The sequence below is a fragment of the Otolemur garnettii genome, unplaced genomic scaffold, assembly GCF_000181295.1.
Source record: "Otolemur garnettii isolate 467f Iridium unplaced genomic scaffold, OtoGar3 scaffold00016, whole genome shotgun sequence".
Taxonomy (NCBI): Eukaryota; Metazoa; Chordata; class Mammalia; order Primates; family Galagidae; genus Otolemur; species Otolemur garnettii.
Genome location: NW_003852411.1, coordinates 15532441 through 15550786, shown reverse-complemented (window position 1 = coordinate 15550786; position 18346 = coordinate 15532441). Strand labels below are relative to the sequence as shown.

Here is an 18346-nt window from a genome sequence, read left to right as displayed (position 1 = left end):
TACATAAACCAGGTTACCACTTTAGTGTGGCTAAGTCAGCTTTAGAAACTAAAGGCCTTGAATAGTTGCATGCTACAAATGACCAAATTCTAGGAAGCATGGAGACCTCCTCTTGTGGTCTTCACTAATTTCCAATCTTTGATTTCCAGGTTTTGGCCTTTTCAAATGCATTTTTTCCATTTCTGAAATCAAGAATGGCTTGAGAAATCTCTTCACTGGTGTTCATTACAAATGGACCATGTTGGACAACCAGTTCTTTTAATGGCTCCCCAGCAATTAAGACAAAGTGGCTTCTCTTTCCATCCTGTTCTCCACCTAAACTTTGTTGCCTTCCCCGAGCACTGCTGTATGGTGTGGTTCTATATTTTCTCTCATGTGTCCTTAGGTCCAATGTATACATCTCCAGAGATGGTGTAAATAAAGCTTGTCCGCCCTCTAGGAATAGGCTGGGTATGTTGCGCCTTGGTCTAGTTTCAAGTCCAAATATAAAGTTGGTGTACGTGTATAAATCTTACCTAGGGCTTCTCCAGAGATGACCGCAATTGTCACACCGTCTTTAGCAGGCTCAGGGATTTCTTTACTTTTTAGTTCTTGATACTGAGGCTCCACCATCTTCTCAGAGCTCCTCAAATTAACCCAAAGTTGTAAGCCTTGGGCGGGGTCCGCTGAGCCAGGCGTCTCAGCGTGCAGGATGCCCCCGCCTGCAGTCATCCCCTGTAGGTCTCCTGGGTCCATTTTACCAACGTGTTCACAGAAGACTTCATGAGCCATGCTGCCCCCTTCAGGAGGCAAGGTACTGTTTCAAAACCTCGATGTGGGTGATCAGGAAATCCACCTCGTTTACCTCCTTTAAATTCATCAAACAGCAAAAATGGATCTAGATTTTTAAACTCAAGTCCTCCAATGCTTCTGCGGACTCTTGCTCCAACCCCTTCCGACTGCTCCTGGCTGAGCACTGTGAGAGTAACCTTCTTGGAGGACCCCACGTCAAAGTCAACGATGAGATGGTTCAAACACTGAGGCGTTAGTAGCGGCATACTGAGCCTCCGCAGCGTCTGGCAGAGCACGTGGGAGTCGCCCGTTGGAGTCAAGCCAGCAGGTTAGAAGGACGCCAGGCCAGTCGCCTCACGGTGACTCAACGGTTCTCGGTGGGCAGCCAGTAGGAGGCGGGGCAGGGGGCAGGAGTGTTTGTTTGTGAGACAGAGTCTCACTCTGTTGCCCCAAGTTAGAGTGCCATGGTGTGATAACTCACTCCGGCCTCAAATCCTGGGTTCAAGGAATCCTCCTGCCTCAGCCTCCTAATCAGCTGTGGCTACAGGTGCCCACTATAATGTGCAGCTCATTTTTTCTATTTTAAGTAGAGACAGGGTCTCACTCTTGCTCAGGCACTGAACTCAAATGATCCTCCCACCTCAGCCTCCCAGAGTGCTTGGATTACAGGCATAAGCCACCACACCCAGCCTAGAATAAGGTTTTTAAGAAGTGCTTCTTGGCCTGTTTGAGAAGAGAGTCTGGCAAAGCCATAATGAGCCCAGATTATAGCATCAGACTGACAAGGACTGGATGTCTACCCTGCCACTTACTACATATCAGTGCGGTGTTCTTAGCTTCTACAAGCCTTGACTTCTTCATCTGTAAAATGTGAAAAAATGATTCATACCTCCAAGGGCTGCTGGGAAGTTTAAAGGAAATAATGCATATAAGGGACTTAGCATAGTTACTGATCCACAGTAAGCACCTAATGTATGTGAGCTGTCATTATTACATTATTCCTCAAGATGGTTTACACATCCAAAGGAAAAACAGAAGGAGAAGAAATGAAGAATGGATGGTGTATGAATGAGGTGCCTGAAATGTGTTAGGCGACATGGCGTAAAGAGCCGCCTGGTAACACCAAGCTCAGCGGAGTGAGAAGAGCTGTAAAAATCCCATGCGCAGTGCAGAGTCCTCACTGGACAAGAGAAAGGCAAATGGAAACTGACAGACGGTGAGCAATTACATAGTCAATGCCTGCTGACGAGGAGAGAGAACTTCAACATGGATAACTGAAACAATAATCCACCTCTGGCTTTCTTTCACGCCCAAGTGGCACCTAAAAGACATCAAGAGAGATGCGATGCCCAAACTGACACCTGTTTTCACCTCTGCGCTTCCCTGTCCTTTATCAACACCTGTAGCCCCAGGTAAAGCAAACTTCCCTTTGGAAGTTACAGGATAAAAGACACAAGATGGAAGGGGATCCAGACACTATTTAAACTGGTGGTTTTCAAGTGTTTAAGCCATACTTTCTTAAAAGAAAAACACAAACGAAAAAGTAAAAAATGTGCCTCTCCCCAGACCTTAGCAGAGATGGGACCCAGAGCCCAGGCTGCTCAAGTCTACACCTGCCCACCTCTGCATCATTAATGCAGCTCCAGAAGCAGAGTCTGAAAGCTACTGATAATGTTCTATCCCTTAATTTTAGAGATGTGAAAACAGAAGGTCAGAAAGGAAAGGGGACCTCCTCAAAATTGCAGGGCTACTGGGCAAAGCTGTGGCTAGAATCCCACCAATTTTCTACTGGTCAATCAGGTTCTCATCACCACGGAATGCTAACTTCTTGACTCACATACTAAAAAGATAAAGAAGTAAGAAAACCTGTTTGAAAAGAATGTGCCTCGCCACAGGAAAAAAACCTAAAAATGGAAGGTTGGTAAGCGATAAAGTCTGGCACCAACAGCTTGGACTCCACTGATCTGCATTTGGACAAAATATTGCCTCCATCTACATTTAAGTAGAGTTACCAAGACAATTTTTTGAACATCAAAACCAATTAAGCCAAAAAAATAATAAGGACTTCACGATGGAAGCCTAACAGATTCACATTTACAATTATATTGCATGTACATGCACATAATCACACTTTGGAGGAAGTTTAAGCTACGTTAATGAGACTGGGGGAAATGAAAAAAAAAAAAAGAAGCGAGTAGCCAATAAAATTAACTACAATGACGAATGGATGAATTATAGTCTTACAATGATGCCAGGCGTGATTCAGTGTTCTGTTGACAGAATCTCAGCTTACATCATCTGGTTGGACTTTAAAGCTGCTGTATTTTAAAATCAAAGGTCAAGTCAAGCACTCCCTCTTAGGCTTACATGTTGTGAAGTTCAAGGTTCATAGCAATACGTGTAAATTATTTTCTAAAATGCCACAAGTTCCCTCTATTTGAGATACCAGCCATGTAGACAGAGCTTTCAAAATGCAACTTCACACGGCCTGCACAGACTCAGCTTCACACTGGGCCTGAGTCCACAGTCATATAACCTGTGACCCTGAAGCCTGTGAGACTCCACTACTCTGTGCTGTATTTTCATTTTCTCATTCCATAAAAGGAAGACTGAAGAGAAAAAGTATCCAGCAGTCTGATGCAGATTATTTGCTGGCCTCATCTGCATCAAATCCCTTAAGTGCATCTCACCTCCTCTAGCTTGAAAACCGTTCCGACATATGGCTGGATGCGCCCTTGCTGGCAGTACTGAAGAGCCGAGGATAGGCTCTTGGAGAAGACAGGAAAGTTCTTATCTTTGTATCGACCACAGTATATGCCCATGGCAGAGACATTCTTCAGGAGTAGAAGGTTGGCTGGCACAGAAGCAATGTTTCCTCCTGCAAATCCGACCACCACAATCCTGCCCTCCCATGCCAGGCTGCGGGTAAAGAGGAGAAGGAAAAGAAATTATAAAAAAGTAATATACATTCACACCCATTAGGATGACTACTATCAAAAAAAAAAGCAGAAAATAACAAGTGTTGGCAAGGTCATAAAGAAATTAAAGCCCTCACACACTGTTGGTGGAATTATATGATGGTGCAACGCCTACAGAAAACAATATAGGTGCCTTAACAAGTTAAAAAATAGCTCTAGCAATTCCACTTCTGGTATACATTGAGAAGAACTGAAAATAGGGTCTCAAAGAGATATTTTCATACTGATATTCACAGCAGCATTATTCAAAATAACCAAGATGTGGAAGCAACCCAAGTGTCTATCAAAGGATGAATGGATAAACAAAATGTGGTGTATCTATACAATGGAATACTATACAGCCTTTAAAAGGAAGGAAATCTTGGCACATGCTATATCATGGATGAACTTGGAGGACATTATGCTAAATGAAATAAGCCAGACACAAAAAGACAAATAGTATATGATTTCACTTTCATCTGGTATTTAAAGTAATCAAATTCATAGAAACAGAAAGTAGAGTAGTGGTTTTCAAGGGCTAGAGAGAAGGGAAAGGGAGTTTTTTGATGGGTTTGGAGGTTCAGATTCACAAGATGATAAAATCCTGGAGATCTGTCGTACGACAATGTGAACATACTTAACACTACTGAGTTGTACACTTAAAAATGGTTAAGATGGGGCAGCACCTGTGGTTCAAAGGAGTAGGGCACTGGCCCCATATGCCAGAGGTGGAAGGTTCAAACCCAGCCCTGGCCAAAAACTGAAAAAAAAAAAAATGGTTAAGATGGTATATTTTATGTTGTTTTTTACCACAATAAAAGTAGTTTTTTAAAACCTATATACGGCTCTGCACCTATAGCTCAACCGGCTAAGGCGCTAGCCATGTACACCTAAGGTGGCGGGTTCGAATCCTCAGCCTGGAACCGCCAAACAACAATGACGGCTGCAACCAAAAAATAGCCGGGCGTTGTGGCAGGCGCCTGTGGTCCCAGCTACTTGGGAGGCGGAGGCAGGAGACTCGCTTGAGCCCAGGAGTTGGAGGTTGCTGTGAGCTGTAATGCCACGGCACTCTACCCAGGGGGATAGCTTGAGGCTCTGTCTCAAAAAAAAACCTATATACATTCATTGATAGAGACAGAAAGCATAACAGAGGTTACCAGGGGTTGGGGGAAGAGGAAAGTAGATACAGAATTTTTGTCAGGGATGGTTACACAATGTTATCAGTGTATATCAGTGTATTCAATGCCAATGGACTGCACCCTTATGAATGGTGAAGATGATAAACATTAGGTTATGCATATTTTACCATCATAAAAATAAGCAACATGTATTAAAGTCACAACTGGGAACTCTGCTTGACCTTACAAACTCGTAGTTTGAACCATCCTTACCACTTTGGGCTCCTCAGTAGGAAAATATAATAATAAGCCATCAAGCAAGGTATTAGGGAGCTAAAAGAACTAGCCGGTTTTACAAGGGTACCCACTTGAGAATCAAGGCTCCCTAACTGCCTCGACCACTTTGTGGGAGGCAGTTGGGTATAAACAACTGACATCTCCATTTGCAGATTTTCAACTTAGGAAGCAGGAATAAAAAGATAAGCACTTTAAGGAAGGATCATTTGCTTTACACAATGACTTCCTAATTAAGCCATGTGCTTCTTTATACAATTTTGAATAATCGACAAAAACTCACAAGTTTTCTGTCGCCCATTATGAAAAGTACAGTATCATTGCTAAGCAACGAGTTACAAAATAACTTTCGTAAACATGTTTGATATAAGATTTGTATCTCTATGTTTGGTTTTTGCTTTTTGTTTTGTGTTTTTTTTTTTTTTTTTAAGAAATGAGAAGCTATTATCAAAACATGATTATACAGAAGGCAAGAAGGAAGGGAAGGCCCAGGTGAGTTTTACCAGCTCTCTGTCCTGACCCTACACTCAGTCTGCACAGCCCTTTCTTTGCTTCTTCTCTAAGCACAGAGGCACGGTGCAATGATGATCATTCAACTCAGGGCCAGAGAACCAACTGGATCCCTTCTGTGGGCAGGCTGCTCTCTCTGCTTCCATTTCTTCTCCTTTAATCTGAGATAAACTATGAAATTATGCTGGCCAGGATGACACAAGACATGAAACTAATACTGAGAATACTCTAGAATCCCTGGCTGAAAACAGAATGAGAACTGATGTGATAAAACAGCCCTACCGAATCTCTAATAAAATAAGTCAAGGAAGTATCTACAGTGCTGGCTGCTTCAGGAACCAGTAGGATCAGAAGGGCCTGTACCTTAGTTCATAGAGAACTGGGGAAACGGCTGCTCTGCTGCCTCAGTAATTCTAACATCTTAACAATGATCTCCTCAAGAGTTCCCACATCCATGTATATAAAGTAGTTAGTGGGGGCTGGCATAGCTGAATTTAACACATGTATAATTTCTAAAGCATTTAACACTGCCAACTACAGAGCCTGCAGTCGTTTTTTGGATATTTTCCAGTTGGGTATTTTGTTTTTGCTATATTTAAGCATTTCCTGATTTTCTCTGCTGCTATTCCTTTTCATCCACCCACTCAGCTGTTCTCCTTGATGCTGATGCCTACAGGAGAAGTGAACAGCAAAGCAGAGAGAAGTGAGGCCAGAAGGAAGACAGAGGTCTGGAAAGGTTTCAGCAGCACCCTGGATCTAGCCGTCTCCAGACAGACTGCTCCACGCACCTGCGGAGAGACTCCAGGAAGACATCTCCTCCCACCATGTCGATGGCCACATCTATCCCATCGCTCCCCACCAGCTTCCTCACTGCCTCCTTCAGGCTGCCTTGGTTGTAGTTCATGCCAAACTGGGCACCTCTTTGCATCGCCAGCTTGCACTTCTCATCGCTTCCGGCAACAGCTATTACCTGCATAAAGAACACAAGATTTCTGACAGTCCAGATCACATCACAAGGGGGGGATACCCCCACCTCCCCTACCTCCAGCCAAAGGGTGCTACTCAAGGAAACCAATGTGGCCTTGCTGCCCTAATGTCAGATCTGAACCCACATATCAGGTCCAACACACAGACATTTCCTCTGGCCCCTCCATGCCCCCCTAGCCATGAGGTCCACATTTTGAGGAATCCTGGAACTCCAACAGGTCTGTCCAGGAGATGGTTTCAAAGATATGCAGAAAGTCTTCTCTAAATATAAATGAAAACCACCATTTACTGATCACCAACTATGAGTTAAGTACTAAGGACACAAACTGGATACCAAACTGAGAGTCAAGGAAACAAGATACAGCAATGTAAAGGGGGAAACACAGAGGGCTCCAGAAGTGCAAATGAGAGGCACCCAGTCTAGATCTAGAAGATCAGGGAAGGCTTCCCAGAAAGTGAAACATGCTTAAGAAAGAAGGTAAAGTCAGATAGACTTTAGTTCAAATCCTGGCTCTGCCACTCACTTGCTGTGTTACCTAAGGCAAATTACTTAGTAAAAACTAATGCAGGGGTTGCTACTTGCCAGACACTATTCTAAATGTTTTAATATATATTGATAACTCATTTAATCATAATAGACCAATGAAATATATGCTGTTATTTTCCTCATTTTGTAGACAAAGAAATTGAGGCAAAGAAGTTACATAATTTGTTCAAGGAAGGTCACACGAGGAGGCAGAGCTGGGACCTACACCCAGGCAATCCATCTCCAGAGTTCCTGCCATTAACCTTTTATACTGCCCACAGTTTCATTAAATTCCAGTCACTTTATCAGTAAAATAAGACATTTTAAAAATTAAATGGAATGCTGTATATAAATCACTTAGAAAACAAAGTGTTAGATAAATTGAAGCTATTGTTACACATATGCAATCATTTATTCTATTTAAACCTCCTAAGAACATATGGGGGAGGAATAATTACTCCCATTCTATGGATGGAAACACAGACTCAGGGTTGTCCAGGCAGCAGGTGTTAGAACAACTATTCAAACTCACTGCTGCCTTACTCCAAAGTCTATGCTTTTCTACTCCATCGCCTTAGGAGGAAACCATGCCTAGGGCCCAACACAGATGGCATAAATGGCTGTGAGCCACTCCTCAGGGGACATCTGGGGTGTGAAGCCTCTAGAAAAGCTATAAAAACATTCAAGCATTGCCTCATCACTGGGCAGCACTCCCCCAGTCCAAGCACTTTGACCCCAAAGTGATCCTCAAATCTTGCGCTTAAACACCTCAAGAGCATCAATGACATTAAGAGATTCCAAACTCATTCCTGACTGAACACGACCCTCAGATACTCGCTGGGGGAACCCTGCAATAGCTGCAATTCACTGAAGGCTATCAGCACACAGTGCCACGGTGGCAGACACTGGAGGAGGGACAGACACCTGATTTGAATTCTAAGATTCTCACTAGGTTTCCTTGAGACCTGCTGTGAATCATTTTCTCTGTAGGTGCCTCACTTTCTTGATCTGTGAAATAGGGATAATAAGCACTTACATGACCCATCTCCCAGGAGTCTTGTATGGATTGCAAGTGAGATAATTACTGTGGAGGCACTTTGGAAACCTACGAAATGCTGTAGGTAGAAGGTATTATCATCATGACCTGTTCCAAGTAGGTGGCACACAGTAACATTTTTTTGTTTGCTTTTGTTTAAAACCCTTATCGCTGCTAAAGAAAATACAGCTTAGAGTAATTTTTATACCTGAATTAAAGCAAACTTTTCTTTCTACTTAACCTCTTACAACTACTTAAAGCAAACGGTATAATTTTATCACCCTAGAAATGTGAAATAGTCAATAGCTCTAGAGACAATAAAATCAATCATGGTCCCTCCCCCTAAAAGGAGCTAAAAATCCATCCTTTTAACATGAAATGTAAATTGAAAAACTAGCCAGGCGTTGTGGGGTGAGGGGGTGCCTATAAGCCCAAGAGTTTGAGGTTGCTGGGAGCTATGACATTACAACTCTACCCAGAGTGAGAGTCTGTCTCAAAAAAAAAGGAACCATGAAATGTGTTAAATCACTTGAGGAGCCTCCTGGTCTCTAAGATTGCTTTCAGAACTCACACATCTATCCCAAAAGGAACTTAATATGAGAAAGGGGCGATGTCACCTAAAGAAATTCCAGGCCAACCCAATCATCTCCAAACACAAATATCTGGCTGCTTTCAGGATATCCATCTGCACACTCCACAGGAACCTCACACTCAGCTCATCCCAAACTAAACTCACCATTTCCTGCTGTGTTCTCAATAAACAGAAATTCCCCAAGTTAACTTAGTTTGCTCCTTCCCACTCAATGTCTAATAATAACAGGATTCTTTTTAAAGACATTCTTACTGACACGGCACACCCTCTAATAGGCACTGCACGTGTAATCTCAATTTTCCCACAACTCCATGAAGAAATCATTACTTTACAGATGAGGAAAGTAATGCAACTAAGCTGGAGGCAGAGCTGGAACCTTCATCAGGCCGACTGTAGCAGGACGCACTGCAGTAACCACAGTTCTCTATTATTTCCCACTTCAGCATCTCTCAATTCATCACTTCTACAGCCTTAGTTTAGGTATCCTCACCTCTGGCTTGGATTCCTTTAAGAGCCAGTTCTTCTGCTTCCAGACTACCCCTGACCTGGCCCTACCCATCACCCCATGGCTTTCAAAGCAAAATTTTCAAAGTGCAAAGATGATCATGTCACTTCCTTACTTTATAATCCTTAATAGCTTCCAATAAATGTTCAAATTCTTCAGCCCCACACAAAGCCCCTCACAACCTTACCTCTACCCACTTCTCTAGAGTTATCCTCCACCTTTTCCGCCACAGGTTCTTGGTTCTCAAGAGGCCATGTGCAATTCCCTGAATGCATTGTACTAGTTCCCATTTCTCTGTCTTCCTATATGTCCCACCACCACTAACATGGCCTTCACCCCCTTCTTCCTCTATTCGCCTGCTACCCAGTCCTTCAGAAGTCAGCTGAAATGCACACCTTCTCCAAGAAGTCCCCTTTCTCTGACACCCACAGCCTCAGAGAGATGCTTCTAGAGACACATGTGTCTTCATTTCACTCTTTCATTCATTCTTGCATTCATTCATTCATTAAGAAATAGTTCTTATCCAAGAATAAATATAATTTAATATTAATTTTTAATTTTGATAATGCTACCATTTTGGTGGGAAAGGCAGATAAGCTAGTGGTCTTCAAATTGGTGAAAATTTCTAGATCCTTGACTTTCTGTGTCCTCTTTCCAGAAATTAATCAGTCTAAAAATTACAGTTGTACTCAAGGTGCTCCCTTTCTCAATCACTCTTCTCCTACTTTAAAAAAAGGTATAACCATTACTGATTCTGAGTCTTGCTGGTTGTGCATCTGATGTGTGAAAAGCTCTCGGTTAACAAGCAAAGGAACAATAAGAAATATTATTAGGAGAGTGAATGACTCTGGGTAGCAAGTCCTTTTCCTGTCCCATGGTTTCCAGTTCTTGCTTTTAACAAAATTGAAGCATTTGTCAGCTGATAGATAACTAAAAACAACTTTCTTTTTCTTTTCAGACAAAGTCTCTGTCACTCTGGGTTGAGTACCATAGCTTACAGCAACCTTGAACTCTTGGGCTTAAGCAATCCTTCTGCCTCAGTCTCCCAAGAGGCTGCGATTACAGGTACCAGCCACAATGCCGGGCCCTTTTATTTTTTTTCTGTTTTTTGTGGAGTCAGGATCTCACTTTAGCTCAGGCTGGTTTTAAACTCCTGAGGTCAAGCAATCCACCTGCCTTGGCCTCTCGAAGTGTTGGGATTACAGGTGTGAGCCACTGTACCCAGTCTAAAAATAACTTTTGATGCTAGCTACTTCACTGTGTGATTTTGGCATATAACTCTAAATGAGTAAAAAAGTGGACTGACATTCCTATAGCAAAATTTCTTCCACTCTTTCTAGGTATTTATGTGAACAAGGTTTTTTGGTATTTGTAGCTATAAAAGTGAAAAACCAATGCATTTCAAATAAAATTTTACTTTCTGTATTTAATAATAATACCAATTATATAATAATCTTTTGATCAATTACATATTGATAATAAAGGTAATGAAACCCGCCCCTCCAAAAAAGAAAAAAAAATAGTTCCTAAGTGCCTACTCTGTTCTGGGCACTACACTAGGTGTTAGGACTACCGTGATAAACAGATCCTGTCACTGCCTTTATGGGTTGTATATTCGAGTAGGAGGGAGACATTAATCCAGTAATAACACAAGTAAAAGTGTAACCACACACTGAGGTGTACATGATGAAAGATAAACAAAGGGTACTGTGAGATCACACAGTGGGAGGGAGGGACTGACCCAGCCTGAGGGACAGAGAACGCTTCTCTGAACAAGTGACATTTGAGTTTAAAGCTGAAACACAGGGGGAGATGGTTCAGAGCATCACAGGTAGATAAAACAGCATCTGCAAAAGCCATGAAGTGACTCAGATCTTGCCAGGGTCTGGGAACTGAAAGGATGAGGGATGTACCTCCATGCCTCCTGATGAGTCTGTGAGCAAATAAATGGCAAGACCCTACTCTGGGTTATTTTATATCCTTAGTACCTTACACATAATTTTTAATTAATAAATGAATTATTTCATGTTTGAGAACTGAAGTTGGGATTTTTTTAATGGAGACTCTTACATCCAGATACCTTTGCCTGAAGAATGTTTGTTGCCACATCTATCACTGCGAGGCCTGTGGCTCCGGCTGCTGCTGTCACTAAAACAGTTTCTCTGCCAGAGAAAGATGAATGTTACTTCAGAAAACTTCAAAAATGATCCAGTAATTCGATTATACAAACATTTAGAACCAAAACATATTAAAGCAAGAATGTTAGAGGTCATTTCATTCAAAACCTTCATGTACATCTGTTCTCCAGTCTTTAGGGGTGGGTTACGGACGTGACTTGTAGACCAGTGCCAATTTGGTGCAGTGTTGAAGACTTCCCAGGAAAAAAGATTCCTTCATCCCTCCTTCATGTCAGTGGCAAACTTTCCTGCAAGCTACCACTCCATTCATGCCTCAAATTCTGTCCTAAAATCATCCTCATCCTAAATACTACCCAATTTTCTAGTGATCATGAAATGGCACTGCACAGCTAAACCCACCTCTCTAAGAGCAATTCTGAGACTCGGCTCTCTGAAAAGGCCGAGAGACAGTATATCTGTTCCAGGCAAAGTGGAAACTTTCAGCAGCTTTGAATTGGAACTATCCTCACTGGCACACCCAACAAGGCCTCACAGAAATAAATACTCAGAGTAAAGTAAGTTTAAATAAACTGACTCTCTATACTTCCAGGTTTTCTACATGGTTATCTCCAGAGTAGTCAGGTTTGAGAGAATTATTTTTCCAAATTCACAGTGTATCATTTCCTCTCAGACAAAAGGACCCGCCACACACAATGTCAAGACCCCAGGCTCAAGCAACTAACTCTTTTTGGCCTCTCCTCAGCCAAAATGAACATGAACATAAGAGAAGGGGAGAGGCGGGACAAGGCATCTTTGGGTACTTCCATTATCAGAAAAGGGTACCATCCAGCCCTCTGTTGTCTACAGTCCTTACCCGGGCTGTGTGCAGGCCCGATGCTCAAGTGCCAAAATAGCAGTGCTGTAAGATATAGGTAGGGTAGCAGCTTCTCTTAAGGAGACCTTTTCTGGAATCTGCCAGAGGCTCTATTAAAAGAGAAAACGGTGATTTACAGATTAAGTACATGTAGCTGGTCATAAAGGCTGCTCAGTAAATACGATGACTTGATTGAGTGACTGATTTGCAAAGGGCAACTCATGCCTATAACCAAGCCTGGTGTAAGTCAATGCCAAGCAAGCCCGTGGCAGAGTTCAGGACTCAGGTGCATCAGACTTTAAAACTCAAGGGCTGGCATCTGGCTCACACAGGAGTCAACAGATGCAGACTAATGATGTGAACATGTTACCTCAATAAAGATGTGAGAAAAAAACTGTGTACTGTACACCATCAGGGGACAAGCAACATTCACAATCCATGCAATCATTCCCAGGACACCCTGGCTGGCTCCATTCCCAAGGCTTTCTTTCATAAGTTTTGTGGGGGGGAGAAGCCCATTATATCCAGCTCAATGCCTCAAACCAGTTTTTCTACCAAAAACTGTTTTTCTACCTATGATCCAATTGGGAACTCAGAAAACAAAATGCCCTTCTTCATTAAAACACTCCACACAAACAAGCTCTGTGCAAAGGTTGACATACTAATAAAGAAAAGGGGGTTAGCACTTGAAAAAATGAAGTGTTTGGCTAAGGAACAAGATATAGACAAGTACAAAAATAAGGGGGAAAGAAAAGAAGGATGAGAAATGAGTGATAAGTGGAAACTAAAGAAAACAAAGGGGAAAAAAAATCTCCAAACATTATTTAATCTTGATAGGCGGGGATACCTTCTGGTCGGTGATGCACTCCTCAGCCATAGCATTAAGGCCACTCACACCAATAACTCGATCTCCCTGAAGGGAAAATAGCATTAAGAATATGTTCAAATGCATGGCCTTGCATTCACCTTTCCCTGAATTCGTCCAAAAAAAGACGAAAATACATATCATTGGCTCCATAAGACAATTAAAGGTGGCCTTAATTATGCATTCAGAGTTAATGCTTAGTAAATAAAACAGGAATTCTCTCAATACCACCCCCAGGTTGCCAAGCCAATGGAAGCACATTTTAGATAATGATGGGATAAGGTAAGGAAAAGGTTGTTATGAATTAGACTCCCAATATTGATTTCTTCCACAAGAGGCTCAAACTTAAGAGTTCTCTAGCCTCTAGGTAATTAAAGATTAAGGTGCTGCCTTTTATTTATAATAAAGTTTAATGAAACCAGAGATTTCTACCAACTTCCTCCCCCCAGTTCAGAATGTGTTTCTTCTTCTTCCATGTGGGTTTCCCTTTAGTGTCTATAGGCAAAGGCCAGTAGAAACCAGACTCCCTGGCTACACATGAGGTTAACACAGTTCTCATAACTACACATACATTGATTCCCTAGATTTCAACTAATTTACCTCTTTCACTGTGCTGACATCTGTGCCTGTCTCCAATACTGTCCCAGAAAACTCCATTCCTAAAACATATTGTTTAAAGGTCAGGTTATCGCGAAAGCCCAACACCATGGAGATGAGAAAAACCTGATCAACAAACTATCCCAGCAGCTTTTTAGAGCTGAGCAGGTTTAGGTGGTCCTCACCCTCCCCAGGGAGAGAATTAAGAGTGTTAAAAGTTTTATACCCAAAGCACAGGAAAGTAAACATAAGATTTCACAATCACAAGTTGAAAAACTACAGCAGTCCTGTTCATACCCTGACACAAATGAAGATTTCAAAAATGTGCAAAACCACAGAGAATCACAAGCATAGAGATACTTTTGACCCAGATCACTTGGGCCTCAGATCACTTGAGCATCTACACTACCCCCACAAGAATCATCATATCGCATTTATCTGTTTCCATATCTCCCCTGGTGGACTATCCCCTGGTGAAACTCTCAGAGACATGAACTAGGTTTACTCAGACAGTACAAGGCTCAACTGGATGAACTGGTGTGGTTTTCCCTTTCCTCTGAAATTTCTTAATTTAACGATCATGCGTTTCCTACTTAAGCAGTCAGGAGAATAACTCAACCAAATATGATCTCCTCCCCTCAGCCAGAATTTCAGCAAATATCAACGGAAGGAAATGGTTCCAACTGTTGAGAGACTACCAAACACTTAAGACAAAATCATCCTAAAACCCAAACACACCCAACTATTTTGCAATCACTGTATCCTTCATAACATATATCTGCATAAAATACACATGCTAAAGTTACACTTATATCTCTTTCTATAAATTTTGACAAAATCGATCATTTCTAGCTGGGCGTTGTGGGGGCTCCCTTAGAGCCCAGCTACTCAGGAGGCTAAGGGAAGAGAATCACTTGAGCCCAGGAGTCTGAGGTTGCTGTGAGCTGTGATGCCAGGGCACTCTACTAGAAGTGACAAAGTGAGACTCTGTCCCCCCCAAAAATAATAATAATCAGTCATTTGTCTACAAACTCAGACATATCTAAGTTTAATCGATCTAAAAATAATCAGATTAGGTAGAATGAAAATCAGACAGTGGGCAGCTAAAAAAACTGTATAGACTCTTTTCTTCTCTCTGATCCTTTGGCATTAGAATTCTTTGGGAATGCATTTATGAGACTGAAAGTTGTAGCTATAAGCAACATTTGTGAAACTTTGTTAAAGAAACAAAATTGAGAGAATATCAAGGATAGAAAGGGAATGACTAAGGTCAATGATGATTATGATGAACAGAATTTTGGTGACTGTAATGATGTATAAAAATTCCTTTGTTGGGCAGTGGCTGTGGCTCAAAGGAGTACGGCACCAGCCCTATATGCCAGAGGTGGCAGGTTCAAACCCAGCCCTGGTCAAAAACTGCAAAAAAAAAAAAAAAAAAAAATTTATTAAAAATTCCTTTATCTTATTTACTGATGAAGTATTCATTGAGCATCTACTATGAGTCAGGTAAAATGCTACACTGGGGGGCAGGGTATTGAGCAAGATAGGCACAGAACCTGCCTTCATGTGGCTTAGAGTCTAGTGATTCTAATCAATAGTAAGACTGACACATCTAACTGAAACATGGCTGATAGCAGACAAAAGCCACCAGCCTAATGCCTGATACAAAGCACATGGTTCTGGCTTGGTACCAGTAGCACTGTGGTTATGGCGCTAGCCACATGCACCTAGGATGGCAAGTTCAAAGTTGACCTGAGCCTGCTAAAAATAGCAACAAAAAAGCAGCTAGGCATTGAGGCAGGCACCTGTAGTCCCAGCTACTTGGGAGACTGAAGCAAGAGAACTGCTTAAGCCCAAGAGTTTGAGGTTGCTGTGAGCTGTGACACCACAGCACTTTACCAAGGATGACATAGCAAGACTCTGTCTCAAAGAAGGAAAAAAAAATAAATAAAGCACTTGGTTCTAAAAACTCTCTGTATATTCTTTTCCTGAAGTAATCACTTAGTCTCCCTCTACTCACCAGGTGTGAAAGGAAGATGGGGCCTTTCCTGATATTGACCACGGCAGACCAAAATATCAGCAAAGTTAACTCCACAGAAATGGACATCAACTCTGACCTGCAAAAGAAACAGAGCAACAAGGCAAAACAGTACACATCTGTGGAGAGAAAGTTTGTTCAATTATACCAAAATTGTTAATGAACAACTATGTGCCAAATAGTTCAGTCAGAGCCAGTATACATTCACGAGGCCAAAAGGACAAGATTTCTGCCTTCACAGAGCTAAAAGTATAGCAAAAATTACAGATAGTAACCAAATAAAAATGAAGATGTATGTGTTAAATTATAACTCCAATAAAAGTGTTAAAGACAGAAATAAGAAATGCATAGTGCAATGAAAGCACACAATGTAGGGATTTCACCTCTTGGGAAAGTCAGGAAAACATCCCTAGTTAACCACAGCTAAACGGTAACTATTCAAAACAGGAGTGGAAAGGCTTGGTACAAGCAAAAGCAATAGCATGTGCAAAGCCCCCATGGTGAGGACAAAGGAGAAAACAGTGAGCCTAGAGCACAAAGAGAAAGAGATGGGGCTTGGGAGAACAGGGAACCCACACAAGGGTGCGTAGGTCTCATTGAGCATCTTAGTCTTCACCTAGGAACAATGGGAAACCATTCAAGGGTTTTAACAGAACCCTTAACAGATAACGTGGTTAGTCTTTGGGGAATTTGAAATCCTGGAGGCTAGAGCTAAACCCCCAGTCTCTATGTTTCATGGTAGTGCCAAAACTGAGGCTGACCTATTAGCAGTGAGCTCAACAGTTTCTCCAAACCTTGTTCTCAAAATGTGGTCCCAGACCACCAGCATCAGTTCCACCTGGGAACATATTACAAATTCAAATTCTCAGTCCCCATCCTGGACCAGAATTCTGAAGAGAAAGCCTACCAACCTGTTTTAACAAAGTCCAAGCAATGCTGATGGATATGAGAGCACTGTCATAGACCAACACATCCCAGCAGGGGTTGGACTCACAGGAGGAGATGAAGGCTGAGATCAAAAGCAATGATATTTATTTGTTTGTTTAAATTTAGTACAGAGTTGCTCATATTGGTAAGAAGACATTTTTATCTACAAAATTCATTCATCAACAATTTTTTAAGCATCTGCCATATGCCAAGCACCTACAGGGATTAGACTACCAGGATTTAAGGATGAGTAAAACTAAAATAGTCACAGTTTTCATGAGTTAATTCCTTACAATGCAATGTCTGAACAAACTATGGAACAAAGGAGCTCAGCCCTCGGCCTGTGCACATTCTGTGCATGACATATTAGTTATTGATAAGTGTATAGCACACAAGCATTCTCAAGCTTCTCCCTCCACCTTAATTTAGGGAGGATGATTCAAGGATGACCATGTTTTCAGCATGTGAATTCCAGGAAGCAGACTGGCTGCCATTACATGCTTGTCCATATTAATGACCCTTCAGGGCAGCAGCTGCATTTTTTCCTCTCACCTGTGGTCCCCAACACTGAGGCCCGCTGTCTGCTTCACCCTCTCAGTGTCAGTGTCTTCCCATTCCTCACACCAGAAGACACTGTTAGCAGAGTGGTCAACAGGTAAGGCCTTTCACATTTCTGTGGAAATGCTCACAACCCTAAACTATCCCATCTCAAATCACTGCAGTACATCAGAGTCAGGTACAAGGCATGTGTTCACACGGAAAACACGCGGCGGGGTGGGGCATTACTAGGCTGGTTTGAGGGAGGCAGGCAATCGAATAATTCCAAGTTGGCACTGAAGAGGAAGGAAGCAAAGGATGGGGGCCATTTATCTGCATTAAATCAATAACTTGCATACGCAAAGTCGTATGCAAATCAGAACTCTGTTTCTAAGGCAACAGCTCTGGAGCCTTCAGAGAGAGGCCCACTCGTGTGTTTGGGGGAACAATTTTCCTACAGCCCTTTGGACCTTCTAGCCCAGGACGAAGTTGTGTTGCTGTCTCCCGGTCGCCCTCTAGCTTAAGAACTGGGAACTTGATTCAAGAAGAAAGCCTGCGGGGGAAAAGTGGCAGGTCAAAAGGGATGGGCCAGTCACCCTACCTCGTGAGGCCTAACGGGGCGGGGGGCCACTTCGTCAATGGTCAAGGACTTCTTCAGCTCGGCGCAAAGCGCTGCGCGGTAGTACCGGCCGCATCTCTGCCCGGCTTTCCTGCAACACGGAACAGAGGCGGTGTTACTTGAGCCCCCCCACAAGGAGCACCCGGGAGCTACCTTGCGAGTCTCAGGGCAGAGTCAGGGCTGCACCTGCAGAGCCACGCCCGAGAGAGGCACCGGCCCCAAAGCACCGCCGCCATGGCCCAGCGGAACGAGTGGCGCGGGGGAGTGGCCAGAGCGCCTCAGGAAGAGCCGGACAGCTCCCGCCACGCCCCGGGGACAGCGGAAGGGCGTCTCCTGAGGCGTCCCCAGAAGGCCCGGGATAGCTGTAGCTGTCCAACCCTGGTGGGGCAGCGGCGGTTGCACTGAGAGCGCGCCCTGTTTCTCCTGTGGGAGGCTGTACGAGCGTCAGAACTCGTCCCCTGCTGGAGGGGGGAAAA

At 42.9% G+C, this 18346-nt stretch overlaps 1 protein-coding gene and 1 pseudogene across 1 annotated transcript in view; both read right to left on the bottom strand.

Annotated features, from left to right (window-relative positions):
- LOC100942795 (quinone oxidoreductase-like protein 2) overlaps positions 1-18109 on the bottom strand; it is a 35702-nt gene extending 17593 nt beyond the window's left edge. The window contains exons 1-9 of the mRNA XM_003785813.3: positions 18057-18109; positions 17853-17961; positions 15770-15866; positions 13753-13811; positions 13135-13200; positions 12288-12397; positions 11377-11458; positions 6439-6620; positions 3462-3690 (exon numbers count right to left, since the gene is read on the bottom strand). Coding sequence (XP_003785861.2) covers positions 3462-3690; positions 6439-6620; positions 11377-11458; positions 12288-12397; positions 13135-13200; positions 13753-13811; positions 15770-15866; positions 17853-17961; positions 18057-18106 — 984 coding nt within the window. The 5' untranslated portion in view covers positions 18107-18109. The remainder of the gene's footprint in view (positions 1-3461; positions 3691-6438; positions 6621-11376; positions 11459-12287; positions 12398-13134; positions 13201-13752; positions 13812-15769; positions 15867-17852; positions 17962-18056) is intronic.
- On the bottom strand, positions 7-1216 carry LOC100943110 (annotated as a pseudogene).
- Positions 18110-18346: the final 237 nt, after the last annotated feature.